The 23,951-nt window shown below is 43.2% G+C and overlaps 3 protein-coding genes and 1 long non-coding RNA gene across 7 annotated transcripts in view; 2 read left to right on the top strand and 2 right to left on the bottom strand.

Moving 5' to 3' along the window:
• The window catches only part of LOC108396925 (histone H2B type 1-C/E/F/G/I-like), a 107,391-nt gene that overhangs the window by 35,768 nt on the left and 47,672 nt on the right, over nucleotides 1–23,951 (bottom strand). The window lies entirely within an intron of this gene.
• LOC118973186 (histone H4 type VIII-like) lies at nucleotides 1,223–4,905 on the top strand. The gene has a single exon (XM_037022554.2). The coding sequence runs from the start codon at nucleotides 1,780–1,782 to the stop codon at nucleotides 2,044–2,046; it is 267 nt and encodes an 88-aa protein (XP_036878449.1). The 5' UTR covers nucleotides 1,223–1,779; the 3' UTR covers nucleotides 2,047–4,905.
• LOC140846780 (uncharacterized) lies at nucleotides 13,349–14,450 on the top strand. The gene is made up of 2 exons (XR_012126186.1): nucleotides 13,349–13,518; nucleotides 14,284–14,450. It is a non-coding gene; the product is annotated as an uncharacterized lncRNA (long non-coding RNA).
• On the bottom strand, nucleotides 15,096–20,606 carry LOC108386282 (histone H4). Its single transcript, XM_073224470.1, has one exon. It carries the CDS (start codon nucleotides 15,449–15,451, stop codon nucleotides 15,140–15,142), a length of 312 nt encoding a protein of 103 aa, XP_073080571.1. The 5' UTR covers nucleotides 15,452–20,606; the 3' UTR covers nucleotides 15,096–15,139.

The raw sequence follows: 23,951 nt of genomic DNA, 5'->3' as shown, positions 1-23,951 counted from the left end.
TGCAGAGAAGTCCCTGTCAAAACTCTGTGTTAAGCATTATGCAAAGTCAGGCACACTAACTCTCTAAGGTAAAGATACCAGACTAGGAATACAGACATTCTTCAGTGAAATCAGTTAAAGCTCAAAAGGCCAGGAGCAACTTGGCCTGGAATGTTTGCATGTTCTGCAGATAAAGAAAAGTATTTCAGCATAACCTGTGACTTCACTGTATCAATTAGATCATGACACTGTAAAATTTATCTTAGCCTGCTAAAAGGCCCAGCTTATTTTTAACTGTACCTATGTGATGTGTTTCATTCTCTAACCCTAATCAAGTAATCTGCAACCTAGGAAAAAGATTAATTTAGTAAGCAAGCCCAACTGTAAACAGCCCAAGAATTTAAGAAGCAAGATTCTTAACACACTTTAGCAAACAGGCAAAACCCAGCCCACCTCTACAGGTCAGCACAGGTGGTCTTAATTGACATGCTCCCAGAAGAAAACTGCTATCCTGAGAAAGAATCAGAGCAGCAAATTTCGTCTGTTTCTCCAAAAATGAGCATTCTGAGACCACTCAAGTCTGTACCCCTAGCCCTTTACTCCCATTCCTGAAAATCCTCAATAGCGAATAAAACCCCTAGACAACGAGCCAACCACGGGCTCTCTTGTCCATTCCTGATGTGAGCCAGGAGATCTGTCCTTTCGCTTTATCTCTAAATAAAAGCCTCTCCCTGGCTCTCCTACCTTGAGTGTTTGAGAAGTTTATTCTTTGGCTGAACAAACAAGAACCCCTGCATTATGGTGACTGTTGTTGATTCAGCAAAGATAAAAATTCAGTCATCTAACCAAAACTTAGTTGATGGTAACAAAAAGATTTTAAAAACAATCCAGTCATGGTAAACTTACATACACAACAGTTACTGTTGGCATGCGTGAATGTGATAAAAATTTTGTAGAAAATGTAATATGAATCAAATACCCTAAAATCTGCATCCTTTCTAACAAAGCATTTCAGTCCTAGGCTATCCTCAGGAAAAAAATTATGTAGATGTCCTTTAAAATAAAAAATAGCACATTATTGTTAAATAAGATTTTGTTAAAAATGTATCATAGAAATGCTTATGATAGAACATTATAGAGGTAATTTTTTCCTAATGTGAATTTTCTAAATTTTTAACTGAAGATTTCCTTTGATAAAGGAAATTGATTAACATGAAATACAATTTTAGTAATAGTTCCAAGTATAGTGGTAAAGATGGTACTTCATCATTGAGGAAAATAATTATTTTAAACCTCTGGCTGGTTAAAGAATTGCTAGGGAATTAGTTATAACTGTACTATGGAGAACTGTTAAAAAAGAATAACAAGCAGACATTAAAAATATTTTTTCTTTTATCTAGGAAAATTGGTTAAAATAAAATCAGTGTAAAGGGGTTTCAAAACACCATATACTGCACCGTGTAATTTTCTATGGGGAAAAAAAAAGTGCTTTTATCGTTCACCAAAATAGCGAATTGCCAGCTTATGTTTGGCGTTCGCATTCAAAAACAAATTTTAAAGCCTTAAACATGGTAACAAGACTGTTATACTGCTATGGTACAAAACAGGACAAAAAAACACAAGAAAGCCTCTTGGTGAGGTTGTGCCCTCCCCCCACGTCCCGGCCGGGGCGGGACTTCCCGCCTCTTTTCTTCGGTTCTCAGTTCGGTCCGCCAGCGGACGTATAAAAAAAGGCCTGCATAGGCCGCATTGGTGACAAACGCGTTGGTGACAAACCGCTCCGTTTTCTTGTGTGTTAGTATGTCTGAACATGGGAAGGGTGGGAAGGATCTAGGGAAGGGCCGTGCCAAGCGCCATCGCAAGGCGCTGCGGGACAACATCCAGGGCATCACCAAGCCTGCCATCCGCCGCCTTCCCCGGCGCGGCGGAGTCAAGCGCATCTCTGGCTTCATCTACGGAGAGACCCGTGGAGTGCTGAAGGTGTTGCTGGAGAACATGATCCGGGACGCCGTCACTTACACTAAGCACGCCAAGCGCAAGACAGTCACGGGTGTGGACGTGGTCTAGGCCCACAAGCGCCAGGGCCGTGCCCTCTACAGCTTCGGGGACTGAGTGGTTTTTGCTTTATCAACAAAAGGTCCTTTTCAGAGCCCCTGACATCTTTCCTGAGGAGCTGTGAGGCTGGTGGGTGGCACCCACACGGCGCGTGGAAATACTGGGGTTCACGGCATGCACCCGTTATTTATCGAGCTACTTAGTGGTCTGCTGAGGGACCGTTTTGTGCTAGCGTCGCCGCGCATGCCTTCCTTACCAGTGTTCGATTAGATTAGCTACTCTGTATTCTTGAGTCAATCTTTTACGTAGTGGGTCAATATGACCCAAGTAGTTTGCTCAAGGAACGTAAGCTGTGGGGGGAAAACTTTCGAAGTTGCACTCTAACTTGGGTATGACCATATCTTATGAACATACTAGTGTCAATACCGTGCCACAGGGAAGATAATTAAATCAGGCATGTCTGGCAATGTTAAATTTACTTTCAGTGTCTTCAGTCCTACATCTTGGGACCTTGTCATTAGGAAGAAATGATCATTTTTTATAAGGCCGGTGATAATATCTCTTACCCTCTACGAGTAATCGCTGTATCTTGTCAAGTCAGAAGGCCACATGCTCTGTAGGTCTAGAAGAGCAGTTAAGCTCTTCATTGTTTTGATCATTTACCACAAAGGGTAGAGAGGACCTTTAAATTGTATTAATAGAATCAAGTGAGTTAAAGGTGTTTTTTACTTTTTAAGGATGAGTCTTAATCTGCACTCAGGTGTTAATTTATGACATTGGTGAAAAGATGAACCCATCGTTAGTGATAAAACCTGCGAAGAGAGGTATAGATAGTAATTGATTTCAGATACAGCAAAAGCACAGAATTACTGGTCCATGTATGAAGTGCATGTGTTTTATTTAGAGTGAGTTTGTCACTGATGCAAGCATGTTACATGATAAGTGTACCTATTTTTAACTCATGGATAATTGTCAGATTTTGACACCGGGGTTCTTGTTTACAAAGCCGAAGAATGAGCTTCACAAACACTCAAGGTAGGAGAGCAAGGTACAGGCTTTTGTTTAGAAATAAAGTGAGAGAATGGAGCTCCTGGCTCATGCCAGGAGGGGTCAAGAGAGCCCGTAGTGGTGCGTTGTCTAGGGATTTTATAGGCAGTTGAGGATTTTTTGAGAACATGGAAAAAACTTAGGGGTGTGGACTTGTTAAGTGGTCCCTGAATATTTAGAATTAACTTAACACAAGTAACTTCCTCTGTTGATTTCTCTGAGATACCAGCATCTTGGTCTGGGAGCATATGAAACAAGGCCACGTGCTCAGCCCCCAAGGTGGCCTGACGTATTGTTTGCTAAAGAGTAAGTTAAGAATTTCTAACATCAAATGCAATCTTTTCTTTAAGGTGAAATCCTTTTACTGTGTTGTTTATGCCTGGGCTTACTTCCTAAATTAGTTGGCCAGTTTGCAAAATCACTTCATCAGATCTGAAGGAGGAAAGACAGAACATAGGCCTGGCCCTTTTGGTATGCTAAAGTGAATCTTACACATGATTATAAATGGTTAGCATAATAAAACATTACTACTCTTCTTTATCTGGGGAACATTAACTGATCTATCTCACTGAAGAATGGTCCTAGAGCTTAATGTTTAACATAAGAGTTTTAGTAGGCGGTTTCCTTGCATGTAGTTACATTGCTCCGACTGCAAATATCCCGCCCTGCCCCCTACAGAGGCCCTCACTGACTACATCTACGGTCCCTGTCTCAATTTGGCACCGCTAAGCGGACCCACATATATTTTAGACATAAAAAAGAATTTGTTCAGGATGTGAAGAATAAAAGATACTTTAAAAGTTAAGATGTAAATGTCCTGTTTACAGATTTACTACGAACGTGATGAAATATGGTGAAATGTTTAAGCACAATCATTAGAAGCAGATGGCTTGGGATCGAACCTATAATAATCGTTTCTAGTTGTGAGAACATGTTGAGTGACATTTTGCTTTCTGGGTCTCAATCTCCTCATTTATACAATTGTATGATGATGATAGTAACAGGACCTCATTCAAAGGTTTGTTTCAAGGACTACTGAGCTCATAAATGTAAAGTGTTTAAACACCTGTACCTGGCAGATTGTGATGTGAAGCGCTTACTACTCTATGCCTTGCCCCTAATTGCATCTGATGATGTCACTGCTGTGTGTGAGCAACTTTTAACAACCATATTCCAGTGGAAATAAACATAACCGTTGTGTGATATTAGGAGATAATTCTAGTCTTATGGAGCAATGGGAAATACCTCATCGGTACAGTTTTTCAAAGTTTTTGTAAATTGAAATGTTATCTTGGTTGTTCCTACAATGTCATATACCTATTCCTGTGTACTCACTTTCTGGTTGGTAAATGAAGGGTAAGAGGAGAATTCTTTTGCCTATTAAATATGACTACAGCATAACTGGATAGGGGATATGATTTTTGTTTTTCTCTAACTCCACATTTTCACTAGCTTTCCATTAATCTCATCTCAGTTTTCTGAATAGAATTTAACTGCCAATAAGGAACCTAGACATTATGTAGGCCAGACATCTTTTATGTGGCAGCACGTAAGAATCATGCAGAAGATTTGTTGTTTAAATATGATTAAGTGGTTACCCTGGACCAATTAGATAAAATTCCCTGGGTTTGGGTAATCTCAAATGTGACTCATTAACAATTCTCATTGATACTGATCCTATAGTCCTTTTCAAATTCAGGGGGGAAATCTCAGTGTTTTAATAGCATGTCATCAATTTCAACTTTAAGAGAACACTTATATTATGTAATATATTAATCATATTATATAATATTGATGCCGGGGTTCTTGTTTGCTGAGCCGAAGAATGAGCTTCACAAACAGTCAAGGTAGGAGAGCAAGGTACAGGCTTTTATTTAGAGATAAAGTGAAAGGACAGATAAAACAAATTGTGTTATTAGAAGAATTTGGGTAATCTCAAATGTGACTCATTAACAATTCTCATTGATACTGATCCTATAGTCCTTTTCAAATTCAGGGGGGAAATCTCAGTGTTTTAATAGCATGTCATCAATTTCAACTTTAAGAGAACACTTATATTATGTAATATATTAATCATATTATATAATATTGATGCCGGGGTTCTTGTTTGCTGAGCCGAAGAATGAGCTTCACAAACAGTCAAGGTAGGAGAGCAAGGTACAGGCTTTTATTTAGAGATAAAGTGAAAGGACAGAGCTCCTGGCTCATGCCAGGAGGGGACAAGAGAGTTCATAGTGGTGCATTGTCTAGGGGGTTTTATAGGCAGTTGAGGATTTTTCGAGAACATGAAAAAACTTAGGGGTGGGGACTTGTTAAGTGGTCCCTGAATATTAAAAATTAACTGTAAGGAATTTCCTGCCTTGATTTCTCTCTGGGACACCGGTGCCTTGGTCTGGGAGCATATCAAAAGGCTGCCTGCCCAGCCCCCAAGGTGGGCTGAGGTATTGGTCTACTTGCTAAAGAATCTTGCCTCTTGAACTTCCTGAGTGTTAAAATGCAATCTTATGTTTAAGATGGAATTCTTCCTGCCTTTTACCATGTCGTCTACAGCTGGGTCTGCATGCTGTTAGTTGCTCAGTTTGCAGAATCACCTTGTCAGATCTGAAGGAGGAAAGACAGCACATAGGCCTGGGCCTTTTACTGTGCTAAAGTGAATCTTACACATGGTTACAAATGATTAACATAATAAAATATGTGCTACTCTTTATCTGGGGAACATTAACTGATGTCACTGAAGAATGATTCTAGAGCTTAATATTTAACATAGAATTTTAGTAGGGGGGGTTTCCTTGTATGTAGTTACATTGTTCTGACTGCAAATATCCCAGCATGACCCCTCCGGAGGCCCTCACCCTACACTCTGACTACATCTATGGTCCCTGTCTCAATATCATGTTATAAATATGTATCATTAAGATAACTTCAGCCCCAAAGCTCTGACCAACATTAGAGGATAAAGAATCATTCTTCGTTGTGATGAGAGGCTACTTAGTACAGTCCACGAATTCAAGTTTTTACATTTCTCCCAAGATTTAGGTCAAAGCCCATTCATGTGTGAGAAACACTCACTGGTCCAAATTCAATAAGTGGGCACGGAGACAGAACAGTGGAGCGAGACTTTAATGACGGTCTTGCAAGATCGGGTGTCTGGTGGACAGGCACACCTGGGGAGTTAGGCGCCAATAATTTATCTCCTAGTATGGGAGTCCCTCCCCTGGTCTCTCATTGGCTGAGTACTACAGGGTTCACATTCTTTCCCGGACATTGCATAAGCCAGTTATATCTTTCCTTTACATGTCTTAATTTTATTGGTAGGCTTAAGAAACTCAAACAGGTATTGCCAGGCCCTTATCAATTCCCCCACCCCCACTCTCAGCCCGAGCAGCTTCCACCACGTGGCCCTTTGTTCACACCTTACTGTTAAAATGTATAAACATCCTAGTGGGAATAAATCACATTTAGGTTTTATACTCTTTCCTAACACATGGGTTTATTTTATCTATGGCTTCTGGATTAAAGTTTGCTGCATATAAACATCTACGTTTGGTAAATTTGAGTTAAGACTTCACAAACCTAGAACAACTGCTTGTCTTTCCTTTCAACTATACTGGGAAAACTACCTCTAAAAAAAAACCCCATAATCTTTTAATTTTTAACATATAGGAAAATGTATCATGACTAAATGCCCTGAGATTTAGAATGCTTACTTCACACAGATTTGGCAGTTTCATCACTTGTTTAGGACTATACCCTACTGAATATACCCTGGTATAGTCAGTCAGAAGAGGTTTCAATAGCATCAGGAACATTAATTAATTTATTCACTAAATACTACTGAATGATTGACTATTATGCTTCAGGCACATTTTTTTGGCGCTGGTGAAGTAGTAAAGAAAACATTCCTGCCTTTCTGTATTACTTTTGCTAGGGAAAGAGAGAAAATATAAACTAACAGAAAAATCACTTTGCTACACCTAGTGGCAAATTATTAGTATTCATTTTATTTGACCTATTGGAAACATTGACATAGTTGACACTACAATTTCTCTTTGATATATTTTCTTCACTTGGTTCTATCTTACCAGAGGCTCTGTATCTATTGCTAGTTCATCCCTTATTCCCAAACCCTTTATGTTAGGGAAGACAGGACTAAGTATTTACTACTTCTGTCTCTACCTACATTCACACCCTTGGAGTTCTCACCAGGCTCAGGATTTAAATACCAACGGTACATCAATGACTTCCAATTTATATCTCCAACCCAGGCATCTTTGTCAAAGTCCAGATAGACATACACCCAACTGTAAGATAAATTCTAGCCGAAATAAGCAGGCGAAGAGAGGCAACAAAGGGCCAGGTAGTTTATTTGAACACAATTCCCAGGCAAGGCTTCCCAGTCTACAGAAATGGAGGCTGGGGAAGTCGCGCCCAGCAGGGGAGGCAGCAAGTTTTTAAAGAAGGCAAGGGGAGGGAGAGCAAAGGTATACACTGGCACGGAGGATTGGCTCACGTAGGGTACGTGGGGGTCTCTCATTGGCCTTTAGCCAGGTACAGGAAAGTCACCACTAATCTTCCAGCTTGGGGGAAGGGCTCTAGTTAGGAATGTTATCTGATCAGTCTCTGGAATGTTGTCAGACCTGAACCTGTTAGTCTCTTTACCTTGTTTGGTGAGGCCTGAGCTTGTCCAGCAGGCTCATCCCTTCCCCTGGAGACTCCAACCTTACACCAACTCCCTATTTTCTTTCTTCATATGGATATTTAATGACTTCTTAAGGTTAATATGTTCAAAATAGGACATTGGTTATCCCCCTTCTCCCCAAAAATCTTTTATTAAGGACTCCCCCATTAGTTAAAAATAACTTCATAATTGTCCTTTTCTTATACTTATATTCAATTCTTCCAGAAATTCTCTTGGTTTTGCCTTCAAATATAAATTGACACTGACCAGTTCTCAATACCACTATGCTACGACCCTGGTGTGAGGACTATTATCTCTCCCCTGGGTTATTGGCTTCAGTCTCTGTGGGTAAAATTGTAACATTTCCAGAATATCTCACCTGGCCTTGGTATATCTGTGTATCAATAGGAATTCAGAGGTGGAAAGAAGTATGGCTTTAGTGTATTTGCATCAATCCTGAGGGGTGGAGAGAAGTTCAACTCCATATCAATGGGTAATTACCTGGGAAACCAAGGGCATGTCTGAACCTGAGAGGTTAAGGGGAGGGGGCTGGCTTGCTTTCTTGCTGGCTTCTTCCAGGTGCAATGGAGAGTTTATCTGTACCTGAGAGGTGAGGGGGAGGGTGGGTTTTGCTGCTGTTGGAGCAGAAGAGATTGGCCGGACTGCAATTTTTTAAGCAATAAATGGGTTTTAAACTTTATTTCTCCCTTTGACTAATTTCAGTCTTTAGAGGTATCTTACCCCAGGATTTCCTCTCCCAGACATACATTCTGGCGTGCTTGGCAGGATTCCTCTGAACCTGAAATCTTTCATAATGGATGTGACCTTTGGGAGGGTCACCCCTAGAAATGATGGGGAGAAGTGGTGCTCATGCCAAGGGACATGTGTCTACACTCACGTCGTCGTGGAGGCACCACCACCGCTGCTGGCCACACTGATCCCAGCCTGTGGCCTGACCCTAAGGCTACTGCTTCTACCACTGCTGCTGCTTCTGCTGCCGGCTTGAGCCTGGTCACAACCATGGAAAGGAGCAAAGGTCTGGTACATCTTGATAGAGAAGCAACTGGCTGCTGTGTAACATGCCTTGCTGGCTATGGAGCCAATCATCAGAAAAGCTCTGACCAAGGTAATAACCAACTATGCCATCATGGGGTGTGTGAGAGACTGGACCCAAAGGCCACAGAGTGGTGTGGCACAGACACCTACCATATATCATGTAACAGGCCATTTGCCTTTGGCATCCCCAGGGAATATTGAAGAAGACGCATTGGCCCAGGTGTGTTGGGCTAGAAGGAAAGTCTGCCTCTAATGTGGCCCAATGACTACATTAGCATTTGTTGCATGTGGGGCAAAAGACAATGTGGGTTGTAGCCCATCAGTGGGTCTTGCCACTGACCTTTGAAGAAGTTAGCTGAGCCTGAAAGGAGTGCCTTGCACGTTGTGCAGATCATCAAACCACCAAGAGGGGCCTAGAGTGTCTCCTTGCAGCCTATGGCCAGTGGCTGGTGATTGAGAGAGATCAAGGCACCCACCTTACTGGAAGTGTGTTGCAAGGATGCATGCAGCATTTAGGAGTAAAATGGATGTGGTCTTGGACATTACAACACATGGACCGGCGATGGCTAGCTCTTCTGGCACCATGGGGAAAAAGCCTGCGGCCCCCCATAATCATGGTTGTTTCCTTCTACTGTCCTTGTGTCCTGGATGTGTCCCTGGCTGCAGCTGCGACGTGAAGGCTGGAATAGATGAGCTTTGGACTTAATCTGCATGGTAATTTGAACCTTGCTGAATAATCTGGCTTGAGAATTATCATGATTGTGTTGCTGTTGTCAAGAAAAAACTGCTTAAAGAGAAGCTTGACTTTGGTAAAAGTTTCGTGAGCAATCTAGCATGTTTGTTAGGAATGAGTAAACTGTTAGGGTCCAGGCTTCCGAGGCTTCCCCAGAGAACAAACTACACAGGCATAGAGATGTAAATTCAAGCAAAGTCTTTATTCAGCCAACTAGTTGGGGTCCAAGTCAGCCCGACGCAGCGGGTCTCAACAAGGACCCCGAGCACTCAGAGCCAAGGGTTTATATAGCAATTTCAAAGCACTTAACTCATAGCAATTTTCTATAACTATACATTATTCTTGCAAGACATATATCCTGGGGTTAAGCAAGGGCAGGGTAAGACTACTCAATGGTTAGGGAGGTTCTGCACGATAAGCTTGGTATGTAAGATTTACTGACCAAGGTTAGCTGACCAAGGGTCACAGCTGCCCACCACCCGGTGCTCATGATTAACTTGTTTTTCAAGGCCTTACCCAGTTCCAGTTTTTCTTTCTAAGTCACATACTCAGAAAATGGCTTCTAGGCCTTTAAGATGGCTATGCTTATGCTAACCTATTTCTATTCTTACAAAACAAGTGTAGAAACATATTTTGTGCTTAGAGATTGTGCTGTAAAGATTTACTTAATCTGCATAGGCTGAATCTTCTGTCTTGAGGATTATCAAGATTTTATTGCTGTTGCTTTTGTATGTTATTAGATTGGTCAGAAGAGGGAGAACTAGGAAATTGTAAGGTGAGATTTCTGGAGGGGTGGCCTGTGGGTAAAACTGTAATATTTCCAGAATATCTCACCTGGACTTAGTATATCTGCATAACAATAGACATTCAGAGGTGGAAAGAAGTATGGCTTTAGTGCATTTGCATCATTCCTCAGGGGTGGAGAGAAGTTCATCTCTGTATCAATGGGTAATTCCCTGGGCAAGGAGGGCTTATCTGAGAGGTAATGGGGGAGGGTGGGTTTTATTGCTGTTGGAGCAGAAGAGAGAGAAGGGCATGACTGCAGTTTTGTAATCAATAAATGGGTTTTAAACTTTATTTCTCCCTTTGACTGACTTTAGTTTTTAGAGGTATTTTGCCCCGGGATTTTCTCTCCCCAGACTTACAGTCTCCATATGTTTTCCCTGCTTCTACTTTTGATTCCCAACTGTTTTATGGTAAATTACCCTTATGCTCTGTTTGGTAGCCTCCAAATACACTACCAGGCAAGCCTTCCCATGTCACTAAAAGACTCAGACCAAATTAAAATGCTGGGGATGGATGGTTTTTAAAACCAATTTAAACACATAGCCTGAGACAAAGGGAAAAGACCCAGATACATTAAGATGTAGGATAAGGGTGCAAGTATAAGAAGTGTTTAGTAAAGGATCAATCAGATTAGTTCATTCAGTTCTAAGTGATTATTTCTTGCTTTGTTGATCCAAGGTTAAGTGGCCTGCTTCTAATACAGCTTGGAAAATCATAAATTAGTCCTGTGGTAGAGTCTGACAGATATCCAGTTGGTTATGTATTATTTTTTTTGATGCTTCTGGAAAACTGAATTTCATATTTATATTTTATAGCAGAGCCTTTAGAGATAAGTGTATGGAAAAACAGTAACATGTTGGTGATCAGAGAACATGTCTGTTAATTCATTATATTAATCAATGTTATCAATAAAGACTAGGATAGAATCCTATTTAGGCATGATACCATGAATTGTGAGAACATTAACAAACATCCAAGGGCCTTCTGATGTAATCCGTAAGGTATTTGCTATTAGGGCCACCAAATGAGAAGGGCATTTACACTTAGGAACAAAATCTGTTGACACCTTGGCATGAGTCTTTTATATGAATGTAAGTAAGTTCTATCCATCTTGAAAAATATAAATTGTTAAGCATTTATATTAATACTTTATGTGGCTAACTTAGGTTTGGAAGTTTTTTTGGATTGGCTCTCTTTTTTCATGTTGCACAACATATAACACAGCAGTTCTCTATTATGTATGGCTAATTACAAATGTAAAGTATACTTTCTAATAAAATGATGAGACAGGGACCATGGGTGTAGTCAAAGTAGGGTGAGGGCCTCTGGAAAAGGAAAGGCAAAATAATTACAGTCAGAACAGTGTAACAATATGCAAAGAAACCCCCTACCAAAAGTCCAGATTAAGCTTTAAACTCTAGCATCATTCTCAGTGAGATCAGTTAATATTCCACAAATAAAGGAAAGTATCTCAGCATAGCCCATGCCTCTATTATGCTAATCATTTGTAATCATGTGTAAGATTCACTTTAGCATACTGAAAGCCCCAGGCCTATGTGCTGTTTTTCCTCCTTTAGACCTGATGAGGTGATTTGCAATCTGGAAAATTAATAATGGCAAGCTGGAAAACTGATAAAAAAGACCTAATGTCTTCTCAAGGATGAACATTTTGAGCACTTAACAGGTCCACACCCCTAAACCTTTATCACATTATAAAACCTCTAGACAGTGCACAGCCAGGGGCTCTCTTGTCCACGCCAGGAGCTCTGTCTTCTCACTTTATCTCTAAAGAAAAGCCTCTCCCTGGCTCTCCTACCTTGAGTGTTTGCTAAATTCATTCTTCGACTCTGCAAACAAGAACCCTGGCATCAATGAGAGAACAAATATGTGTGGCCTAGTGGCCATTTGGGAAACTACAAAAATAGTTTAGATAATAAATACATTTCATTATTCAAAATTTGGGCATGGATTTAGGAAACATAATATCAAAAAGTTTCAAATGTCTCATTACATCAGGCTATGAATACTGTCATAGATTTCTAAAGACAAATACTAAAATATTAACTATAAATACAGAATTATGCACAAAATACTTGGGGATATTTTTGGTTGATTGTTTGGTATTTAAGACCTGAGAGGCTTTGTCAAAATTATTCCTGGAATCAATGGAAAGCCACAAATAGATACAGACCCTCTGAAGGTGTTGGGGAAATATAATTTAAAACAAAATTTCTCAATCCAGGAAACTTCTCCACAAAGGTAGTAAAAATAGAAAAGTTACTGAATAAGCATGAAAACCAGAATGTGATGCATATTACAGGCAATCCGCTACAGGAATAACAAACATAGAAAGAAATCTCACTTTTACGTAACTAAGTGGATACAACACATTTAAAACATTAGGAAGGTTTTACAATTTCAAGTCATATGATAACTAAAGTTAGGACCATGTCTTCCCAGCAAACTAGGAAATACAAGTATCTTAATGACTGCATTTCAGAGACGGTTCTAGGGTTCTTGAGGAAAGCTCTGAGTTGGGAGACAGGCTAGATGCATATTTGCCATTTGATTTTACAAAGATTAACTTTTAGAGGGGTAGTTTTAAGACATGTAAATCCGGTCATTGTTTTCTTTTTATGTACAGGTGGCCAATTGCTACTTCGTGTATCTGCAGTAGTCAAGGTTTTCACCTTTGGCTTTGGGTTTCTTTCTATAGATTCTAAGACCTCCTCAGGGGCAAGCTAACAGCTCCTATGAATTTAGGTTTGCATTTCCTAATCCCTTTAGTTCTTTTCCACTCTGTACCAAGGATTTCTTTTTAGTAATCCTTATGCGTTAAAGAGCTGCCTTGTTATTTTTTTCACCATAGAGAATATTTCTGTAATGTTAGGTAGAAAGATACACATGAGCAGCTGGGGGAAGGGGAAGATAAAGTTCAAGGAAAAACTGCCCAAACTGCCCAGGCAGGGAGAAGAGAAAACCTTTACAGGGAAATAACTTCTTTGCCTATCAGGACCTATCAGTCTGGTCTCAACGTGATTCCAGTGTGGGCGCAATAAAACAAAACTAAGGACTGCCCAAAACACGCCTTATCCGAGGAAGGAACTTGCCCACTGAGGAGGATGGCTATCCATGATGCCAGGGTTCTTGTTCACGAAACCAAAGAATGAGCTTCACAATCAAGGTAGGAGAGCAAGGTACAAACTTTTATTTAGAGATAAAGTGAAAGGACAAGAGCTCCTGGCTCATGCTAGGAGGGGACAAGAGAGTCCATAGTGGTGCGTTGTCTAGGGGTTTTATAGGCAGTTGAGGATTTTTGAGAACACGAAAAAAAGCTTATGGGTGTGGACTTATTAAGTGGTCCCTGAATATTTAGAATTAACTTAACACAAGCAACTTCTTCTGATGATTTCTCCCTGAGATACCAGCATGTTGGTCTGGGGGCATATGAAACAAAGCCGTCTGCTCAGCACCCAAAGTGGGCTGAGGTATTGTTTGCTAAAGAGTAAGTGAAGAATTTCTAACGTCTTAACTTCTTGGGTATTAAAATGCAATCTTATCTTTAAGGTTGAATCCTTCTTGCCTTTTACTGGGTTGTTTATGGCTGGGCCTGCATGCTAAATTAGTTCGCCCAGTTTGCAAAATCACTTCATCAGATCTGAAGGAGGAAAGACAGCACATAGGCCTGGGCCTTTTAGCATGTTAAAGTGAATCTTACACATGATTATAAATGATTAGCAAAATAAATACATGTGCTACTCTTCCTTATCTGGGGTACACCAATTGATCTCACTGAAGAATGACTCTAGAGCTGAATGTTTAAGAGTTTTAGTAGGTGGTTTCCTTGCAGGTGGTTAAATTGCTCTGACTGCAAATACCCTGTCTTGCTTTTTCCAGAGGCCCTTACCCTACTCTGACTACCCCCATGGTCCCTGTCTCATCTATACAGGTGGACCCATCAATCAAATAACCCCACCTTGTCAATCAAAGAGGCACTTCCTAGCCAGAATTCACTATCAGGACGCCCACCTAACAGATGGAATCCTTTGTCTACCTCCACACTGGCCAGCTCCTCCCGTGGGGAGTGTATTCAAATAAAACTTTCACTCTGCTCTTCTACTGTCCTCTGCTTTCAACTCTGATGCTGTGGGGACAAGGACCAAGAAGGAAATCAATCCGTAACAATGTGACCTCATTTCCCTTATAATTTAGTCTAAATGCCTTTCAATTGCAGCACACCCTAAACTGTTCTGACATATTACTTAGACCTTGAGTACTTTCCTGGCCTTCAGTACTGAGTGCTAACCAGGCGGTCTATCAGAAAGGAGACGTTAAGAATGGCTCGTCCTGTTTTAACACCTAAGTCATGAACTTTGTTTCTTGAGCACAGAACACAAAGTGCCAGAATAGGTTGTCACCAAACTATTATCAAGTTAGAAGGCCTCATGTATACCTAAACGTATCACATCACACCAATTAGTGTCCGGACACCAGGTTTTCTTTAACACATGCTTACTACTGAGCTGATCAGTTTCGTTCTGAAAAATCTTGACGGTTTCGCCAAGTTTTGTTGACAGTGGAATACTCGAGTAGGAATACCACAGAAAATGTTAAAACTATATGATTGCCTACTACATTATCACAGTAAGTCAGTAGCAATCTAGTCTTTAACGAAGCCCAGAAAAAGGTTAGGGATTAAATGTGACTGAAACACAATTTACGGACAAACCAGTGCAACGGCTCCTCAGATGGAAAACTAGGGGGCCCTGAAAAGGGCCTTTGGGTTTTGGGATATTTAGGACAACTCAACCACCAAATCCGTAGAGGGTGCGGCCCTGGCGCTTAAGGGCGTATACCACGTCCATGGCTGTGACCGTCTTGCGCTTGGCGTGCTCGGTGTAGGTGACGGCGTCGCGGATCACGTTCTCCAGGAACACCTTCAGCACTCCACGGGTCTCCTCGTAGATGAGGCCAGAGATGCGCTTGACTCCGCCGCGCCGGGCAAGACGGCGGATGGCAGGCTTGGTGATGCCCTGGATGTTGTCCCGCAGCACCTTGCGATGGCGCTTGGCACCGCCTTTACCTAGACCCTTCCCGCCCTTCCCGCGTCCAGACATAATAACGAGAGAAGCCAGCGTTTTGTCACCAACGCGGCCGATGCAGGCCTTTATACGTCCGCTGGCGGACCGAACTGAGAACCGAAGAAAGGAGGCAGGAAGTCCCGCCCCGGCCGGGACGTGGGGGGAGGGCACAACCTCACCAAGTGGCTTTCTTGTGTTCTTTTGTCCTGCTTTGTACCACAGCAGTATAACAGTCTTGTTACCATGTTTAAAGCTTTAAAATTTGTTTTTGAATGTGAACGCCAAACATAAGTGTTGTAGCAAACAATAACAAACCACAGCGCTTTGTCCCGCTGATGCTGGGGTTCTTCTTGCTCACGAAGCGGAAGAATGAGCTTCACAAACACTCAAGGTAGGAGAGCAAGGTACATGCTTTTATTTAGAGATAAAGTGAGAGGACAGAGCTCCCGGCTCAGGCCAGGAGGGACAAGAGAGTCCGTGGTGGTGCATTGTCTAGGGGTTTTATGGGAGGTTGAGGATTTTCAGGAATGAGGGTAAAGGGTTAGGAGTGCAGACTTGTAAGACCGCCTGCCCTGCCCTCAATGTGGGCTGGGCTGTTGTCTGTTTGCTTGGGTTGTTTATAGTTAAGATTGCTTACTAAAATAGTCTTTTGCTTAGGTTGCAGATTACGATTAGAGAAGGGAAAATAGCACATAGTTGCAATTAAAATAAACTGGGCCTTTTAGCAGGATAAGGTAAATTTTACATTGTCATGCTGTAATTGATACAATAAAGTGATGGTTTGTGCTGAGATACCCTTCTTTATCTGCAGAACACTCAAACATTCCAGACCAAGTTGCTCCTGGCCTTTGAGCTTTAAGTGATTTTACTGAAGAATGTCTATGTTCCTAGTCATGTATACAAATCTTTACCCTAGAGAATTAGTGTGACTCTGACTTTGCATAATGCTTAACACAGAGTTTTGACAGGGACTTCTTTGCATATTGTTACATTGTTCTGACTCTAATTATCTTGCTCTGCTTTTTCTCCCGTGGCCCTCACCCTACTCTGCCTAATCCCATGGTCCCTGTCTCACCGCCATACAGATAGCTACTGCTGGCAACTCGTTATTTTGGTGAACGATAAAAGCACTTTCCCTTCCCCCAAAGAAAATTACACGGTGCTGCATATCGTGTTTTGAAACCTCTTTACACCGATTTTATTGTAACCAATTTTCTTAGATACAAGAAAAATTTATTTTTAATGTCTGCTTGTTATTCCTTCTTATGAGTTCTCTTTAATATAGTTTGGACCAACTCTAGTAGCCAGTTTTTGTATTTTTAATGATTTATTTTTTCTGCACTTAATAAATTTACTTCACTGTACTTGGGTACTCTATGCTGTATAGACATTTGTAATGAAGAGCAGCAGAACGTGCCAATCCAAAACATCCCTGTTTGACACAAGGATTATTTTGAACTAATTATTTTGGGGTAAAAGCAGGAGAAGCTCTAAAAACAATAGAGTTTGATCTCCTTAAAGGGAATTTTACATTTAACAGAGAAATCTCTATTTGTAAATTTATCTCTGTACTAGAAAGAGAATAACTAAATTGCCGGAACTTATAAATGGTGAAGGCTCTGAACTTTACCAAACAACCTTACCTTAAGGTGGATCCCCACCTCCGCACCCTACAAAGCATTTTGTCTTTAGCTTAAGATAGTATTAAAATGGTAGTTTTGATGCCGGGGTTCTTGTTTGCAGAGTCGAAGAATGAACTTAGCAAACTGTCAAGGTAGGAGAGCCAGGGAGAGGCTTTTATTTAGAGATACAGTGAGAGAACAGAGATTCTGGCTCATGCCAGGACAGGACAGGAGAGTCCGTAGTGGTGCATTGTCTAGGGGATTTATAAGCCGTTGAAAGACAAAAAGCTAGGAACTCAGAACCACCAAATGGTCTCTAAATGTTTATCTTTGAAGAGACACTAAGTTTCTTATCAGTTTTCCGGACTATTTTGCAGAGTTAACATAAGAAATTTACTGCTTTGATTCTTTCCCAGAACAGCAGTTTCTTGTTTTGGGAGTATATCAATCAAGGATGCCTGTTCCTGCTCCCAAGGTAGGCTGAGTTATTGTCTGTTTGCTAAATAGTAAATTAAGAATCTTATTTCTTAACACCCTGGGTGTTAAAATACAATCTTATCTTTAAGGTGGAATCCTTCCTGCCTTTCACTATGTTGTTTACAGCTGGGCCTTCCTGCTATATAATTGCCCAGGTTATATATTACTTGATTAAGGGGCTGGAGGAGGAAAAGCAGCATCTAGGTAAAGTTCAAAATAAACTGGGCCTTTCAACAGGCTAGAGTAAATTTTACAATAGCCTCATTTTGAGACAGGGACCGTGAGTGTAGTCAGAGTGGGGTGAGGGACTTCGGAAAAAGCAAGGCAGGGTATTTGCAGTCAGAGCAATTTAACTACATGCAAGGAAATCCCCTAGTAAAACTCTATTAAACATTCAGCTTTAGAGTTATTGTTCAGTGAGATCAGTTGGTGTACCTGTGTTCAGGAGATGTACATGTTATTAAACTTCAACATGTACAAAGAAGAGTAGCATATATTTTTATTATGCTAGTCATTTATAATCATGTGTAAGATTAACCTTAGCATACTAAAAGGCCCAGGCCTATGTGCTGTCTTTCCTCCAGATCTGATGAAGTGATTTTGCAAACTGGGCAAACTAATTTAACATGCAAGCCCAGCCATAACACAGTAAAAGGCAAGAACGATTCCACCTTAAAGATAAGATTGCATTTAACCTACTCTTTAGCAAACAATGCCTCAGCCCACCTTGTGGGCTGAGCAGGTGGCCTTGTTTCATATGCCCCCAGACCAAGATGCTGGTATATCAGGGAGAAATCAACAGAGCAGGAAGTTACCTGTATCAAGTTAATTCTAAATGTCCTAGGAACACTTAGTAAGTCCACACCCCTAAGCTTTTTTTCATGTTCTCGAAAAATCCTCATTTGCCTATAAAACCCCTAAACAATGCACCAGTCCAGACTCTCTGGTCCCCTCCTTGGCATGATCCCAGAGCTGTCTGATTTTACCTTATCTCTAAATAAAAGCCTATATATACCTTGTTCTCCTACCTTGAGTGTTTGTAAAGTTCATTATTCGGCTTCCTGAACAAGAATTCCTGCATCAATTTAATTGACACAAACAAGACGTGGGCCATGCTGAGGAATTTCCTTATCTGGGGGATGTTCAAACATTCTAGGCCAAGTTACTCCTGGCTTTTTGGTTTTAACTAATCTTCACTGAAGAATGCTTATATTCCTAGTTAGATATTTTACTTTAGAGAATTAATGTGATTCTGATTTTGCTTAATTGTTTAAGGAGTTTTCGTAGGGGTATTTTTCCTGAGCACCTCACCCTACTCTTACACCCACGGTCCCTGTCTGTTTGAGCTAGTTCCAGTTTTACTCAGTTCTCCTGGTGTCTCCCATGTACTCAGGAGATGTACATGTTTTTAAACTTCAATTTATTTTTCCCATGCTAAGTTGTCTTTAATTACAGGGATGTCTCAGCCACAGAACCTAGAAGGGTAGAGGGGGAATTATTTTTCCTCACTCTATTCTTTTGTTATATATTGATATGTTTTAAATCATAGTTGTATTAGAGGTCATAATTTGGTATGGCAGGTATCTTGATTATTTCCATCCAAAATTTCCTAATCTAGTTTCACAAGATTCCTTTCTTGGAGAACTGTAAGGCCAGGGAGAGGAAATCCTGGGGCAAAATACCTCTAAAAACCGAAATCAGTCAAAGGGAGAAATACAGTTTAAAATGAGTGTATTGCTCACAAACTGCATCCCGGGTTGTCTTTGTTCTCTGCTCCGGAAGAGGCCAGCAAGCAAGCAAGCAGCCCCCTTGAAGGGCCCCCACCAGTAAGATGGCGAACTTCCGGCTTCTCTTGGTGGGGGGGGTCCTCAGTTCCCGCCGGCGCCACCTGAAGCCCAATCAGCTCTCGCCCCCCTCCCAATCCCAGCACCAAGCCAATAGCCACCAGCCCCGTAGAAGTGACACCACAATCACCCCATGCCCCTTCCTATATAACCCAGCACCTTTCCCTAATAAAGCGGATTTCTCCGGTGAATTGCTGCTGTGTGTCGCTCCTTTCCTTTCATTGGTGTGCCGAAACCCGGGAGACGGGACACCCCAACTGGGCCCTGTCTCCCCTGACACCAGCAGCAGCTTGCCCTCGTTCTCTTTTTCCGGCGCTGGCTCATCACACTCACCACTCCTCTCTGGCCTTTAGGTAAGTTTTCCCCCCCGGAGTGGGCCACTCTCCCCCGAACTATAGCGGTGCCATTGACTGTGATTGTCTGGCAAGGCCCTGACGCTCGGCGACGAGGAGGGAACTCTCCCCGCCTCAGGCCTTCACGGCTGCAGTGGACCCTCAGGTCCCTCCTCCGACAGCCATAAATCCCCGCCTCAGGCCTTCACAGCTGTGGCAGACCCTCAGGGCCCCCTCCAACAGCCATAAACAAGGTGACTCCTTTGCGGATGAGAACACTCCCTTTTTTCCCCTCTCCTCCTTCCATTCTGTCCTCCGAAATCTGTTCTGTCTGCCAAAAATTCCTAGTACTAAGTACCTCGTGACTCCGGCACTCTGCCTTCTTAGAGAAGTCTGGGTGATGACCGACCCACACTTCCCTAAGAAATTCCAACTCATATACGAGTTTCTGCAGACCACCAAGGATCATGGGGGACGCCCTTTGTCTCCTTGCGGTCTGCCTCCAGTCCGAAGATTTCCGTTTGTCTTCCCCTGTTTGTCTCCTTCTCTGTCCTTTAGCCATGGAAGCCTCCTCAGCCCTCCCTGAAAGTTCACCTCTTGAATGCCTGCTTAAGCATCTGGCTACCGTCTCCCTGACAAATGATATAAAACCAAAACTTCTCCGTAAATACTGCTCCCAAGATTGACCGACATACCCCCTAGACAATAACAACCAATGGCCCGCAGGGGGAACTCTTGATCCTAACATCACTCGTGATCTCTTTAACTACTGCCAGCGCCTGAAAAAATGGAAGGCGATTCCCTATATCGAAGCTTTTCGCCTCCTAGCTCAAAATCCCAGCCTCTGCACCACCTGTTCCCTGCCCCAAGTTCTCCTAGCCTGCAAGCCGTCTTCCTCCCCTCCCCACACTCCCAGTCCCTCTTCGATTACCTTTGACCCAGCTGACGAGCCTCCACCATACAGGCTTCCCCCTTCAGCCCCTCCCCCTCCTACAACTCCTCTGCCCTCCACCACAGACGCGACTGCCTCCACCACCGCAGAAGCCTCCTGTCCTCTCCCTTCCCCCACTGCCCCTACCACCGCCCCTCCCCCTTCGCCTACCACCACCGTCGTTGCTGCCTCCACCCCTGCAGAAGCCTCCCGTCCTCTCCCTTCCACCTCCTCTCCTACAACAGCCCTTCCCCTTCCTCTACCACTGCTGTCGCCGCTGCCTCCACCCCTGCAGAAGCCTCCTGTCCTCTCCCTTCTCCCTCCTCTTCTTCATCCACCACCATCTCCTGTCCCACCTCACCCCCTCCACCTACATCCCCCTCACCTTCCCCCCTCTGACAGATCGAGCCTGAGCCTTTCAGCCCCCCTCTAACTAGGTCCCAAGAGCCACCTCCGTCTTTGCCCCCTCAGACTCGGTACCGAGGGCCTCCCAAAATTATCGCATCTTTGCCACCATCACCTGTTTCCCCCCCACAGACAGAGCCAGAACCCTTCAGTCCCCCTCAGACTCGGTCCTGAGGGCCTCCCAAAATTATGGCCCCCCTCCGGGAAGTAGAAGAATCCAAAGGCATCGTGCGCGTTCACGACCCTTTCTCTTTAGGAGATTTAGCCCAACTTGAGAAATGCCTAGGTTCCTTTTCCACTGATCCCACGACATACTTCAAAGAGTTTCAATGGACCCTCCAGTCTTACAGCCTCACACATCATGACATTTTCATGCTCCTGGCCAATACTCTCCTCCCTGAAGAGCGTAGACGAGTTTGGGACTTTGCCCAAATGCATGCTACCGAAACCCACAGGACTGACCCCACCTATCCCCCTGGCCCCACTGCTGTCCCCGAACAAGACCCACACTGAAATTATAACACCGCCGTGGGTCTCCGCTCTTGAGATATTTTTGCCTCCTGCTTAATAGCAGGTCTGAAAAAGGCAGCTCATAAAGTAGTCATTTTTCAAAAGCTTCAAGACATAATTCAAAAGAGGGACAAAACTCCCTCTGAGTTCTTAGACAGACTCACTCAAGCCCTATTACAGTATACCAGCCTAGACCCAGAAATGCCTGATGGAAGTCATGTCCTTATGACATACTTCCTAGCTCAAAGCTATCTCGACATTAAAGCTAAACTCAAAAGGTTAGAACAGGGCCCCGCTACCCCACAGACTGAGATCCTAACAGTGGCCTTTAAAGTCTTCCATAACCGGGAGGAGGAGAAAGAATGCAGTAAACAAAAGGCTGATCAGGCCAATTTCCAAATGTTGGCCCAGCTGATAAAACCACAACCTGGGCCCCCCTCTACAAACAAGCCCCCCCCCGCCCAGGAGCTTGTTTCAAGTGCGGAAAAGAGGGACATTGGTCAAGGGTGTGCCCCTCCCCCAGATCTCCTACCACCCCATGCCCCAGATGCCACAAAAAGGGCCAATGGGGGTCTGATTGCCCAACCACCAGAAGGGGAGGCTGGACAAACAACCCCGATCCTAAGACCGCTGTAGAGGGGCTGGCAGAGGAAGATTGACAGGGCCCAGGGGCTTCTCGCCCGACCATTTCCATCACCAAACAGGAGCCCAGGGTTACTTTAATAGTAGACGGTCGCCCCATCTCCTTCCTCCTAGATAAAGGAGCCACCTTCTCTGTCTTGCGAGAATACTGGGGCCCTGCCACGCCTGCCATTACTCCTATAGTCGGGGTAGGAGGTAAACAGATTTTCCCATTGACCCCCCCCCTTTTATGCACAATCCAAGACAATCCCATACCTTTCTCCCACTCCTTCCTGGTTATGCCCCAGTGTCCCATCCCTTTACTAGGACGGGACATCCTTTCTCTCCTCCACGTTTCCATAACTATATCCACTCCCACAGCCCCCAGTACTCCCTTTCTGATGGCCCTCATAGCCGACGACCCCCTTCTACCCAATGAAAGCTCCACTTCCACCCTCATACACCCTGTAAATCCCAAAGTTTGGGACATCTCAAGCCCCTCCGTGGCCCTATGTCCCCCTGCCTCTATCAAATTACGTGACCCCTCTCAGTATGTCTGTCTGGCCCAATACCCTCTAACCACTTCAGCCCTCATAGGCCTCCAACCCATCATTCAAGATCTCTTAAACAAACATTACCTCAGACCCACTCACTCCCCATTTAATACTCCCATATTAGCTGTTAAAAAAACCAACGGATCTTTCCACTTTGTCGAAGACCTTCGCCTCATCAACATGGCTGTTATCCCTATCAGTCCCTTAGTTCCAAATCCATACACACTTTTATCGCAGATCCCTGCCTCGGCATCCCAATTCTCAGTCCTAGATCTCAAGGATGCATTTTTTTCTATCCCTCTGGACCCCTCCTCCTAAGATTTTTTCGCCTTCACCTGGACAGACCCATGCACAAGACATTCCGAACAACTCACTTGGACAGTTTTGCCACAAGGCTTCCGAGATAGTCCCCATATTTTTGGACAGGTCCTAGCTCAAGATCTCAAACAGTTTCATCATGATCACTCTGAGTCCACCTTATTACAATACATAGACGATCTTCTACTCTGCAGCCCTTCATGGGAACAGTTTCAACTTGACACTGCTTCCCTACTTAACCTTCTAGCTTCTAGAGGTTACCGAGTATCCCCTGTCAAAGCTCAAATCTCTTCCCCTTCTGTCACTTACCTCGAATTCCTTCTGTCTCAACAAAGAAAGTCCATTACCTTAGACAGAAAATGACTCCTCTCTGACCTGCCCATTCCCAAAACCAAGACAGAAATCCTTTCCTTTCTAGGCCTGGCTGGGTATTTTAGAGCATGGATCCCTAACTTCTCCCTGCTGGCAAAACCCCTGTACGACCTCAGCAAGGGCCCCCCTGAAGAACCATTATCATCCTCACCCCGACACTCCTTCATTAAGCTCCGTCAAGCCCTTGTAGAAGCACCAGCTCTCCATCTTCCTGATTTATCAAAGCCCTTCTCAGTATACATTCATGAGAGGTCCAGTCAAGCTCTAGGAGTCCTAGGCCAATATTATGGCCCATCCTTTGCCCCAGTAGCTTATCTCTCCAAGCAATTAGACCCCACAGTTCGGGGATGGGCCCCCTGCCTACGGGCATTAGCCGCTGGACAGCTCTTGCAGAAAGAAGTTCATAAACTAACATTCGGAGCGCCCCTTACCATTCTGTCCCCACATCACCTAAAAGATCTCTTAACCTACAAAAGTTTATAGAATCTTCCTCCCTCCAGACTCCTGACCTTACTGTCCTCTTTCCTCCAAAATCCAGACATTTCTTTCC

Source organism: Manis javanica, chromosome 16, assembly GCF_040802235.1.
Source record: "Manis javanica isolate MJ-LG chromosome 16, MJ_LKY, whole genome shotgun sequence".
NCBI lineage: Eukaryota > Metazoa > Chordata > Mammalia > Pholidota > Manidae > Manis > Manis javanica.
Note: the sequence above shows the minus strand (reverse complement) of the source record. Positions and strands in the feature narration are given on the sequence as shown.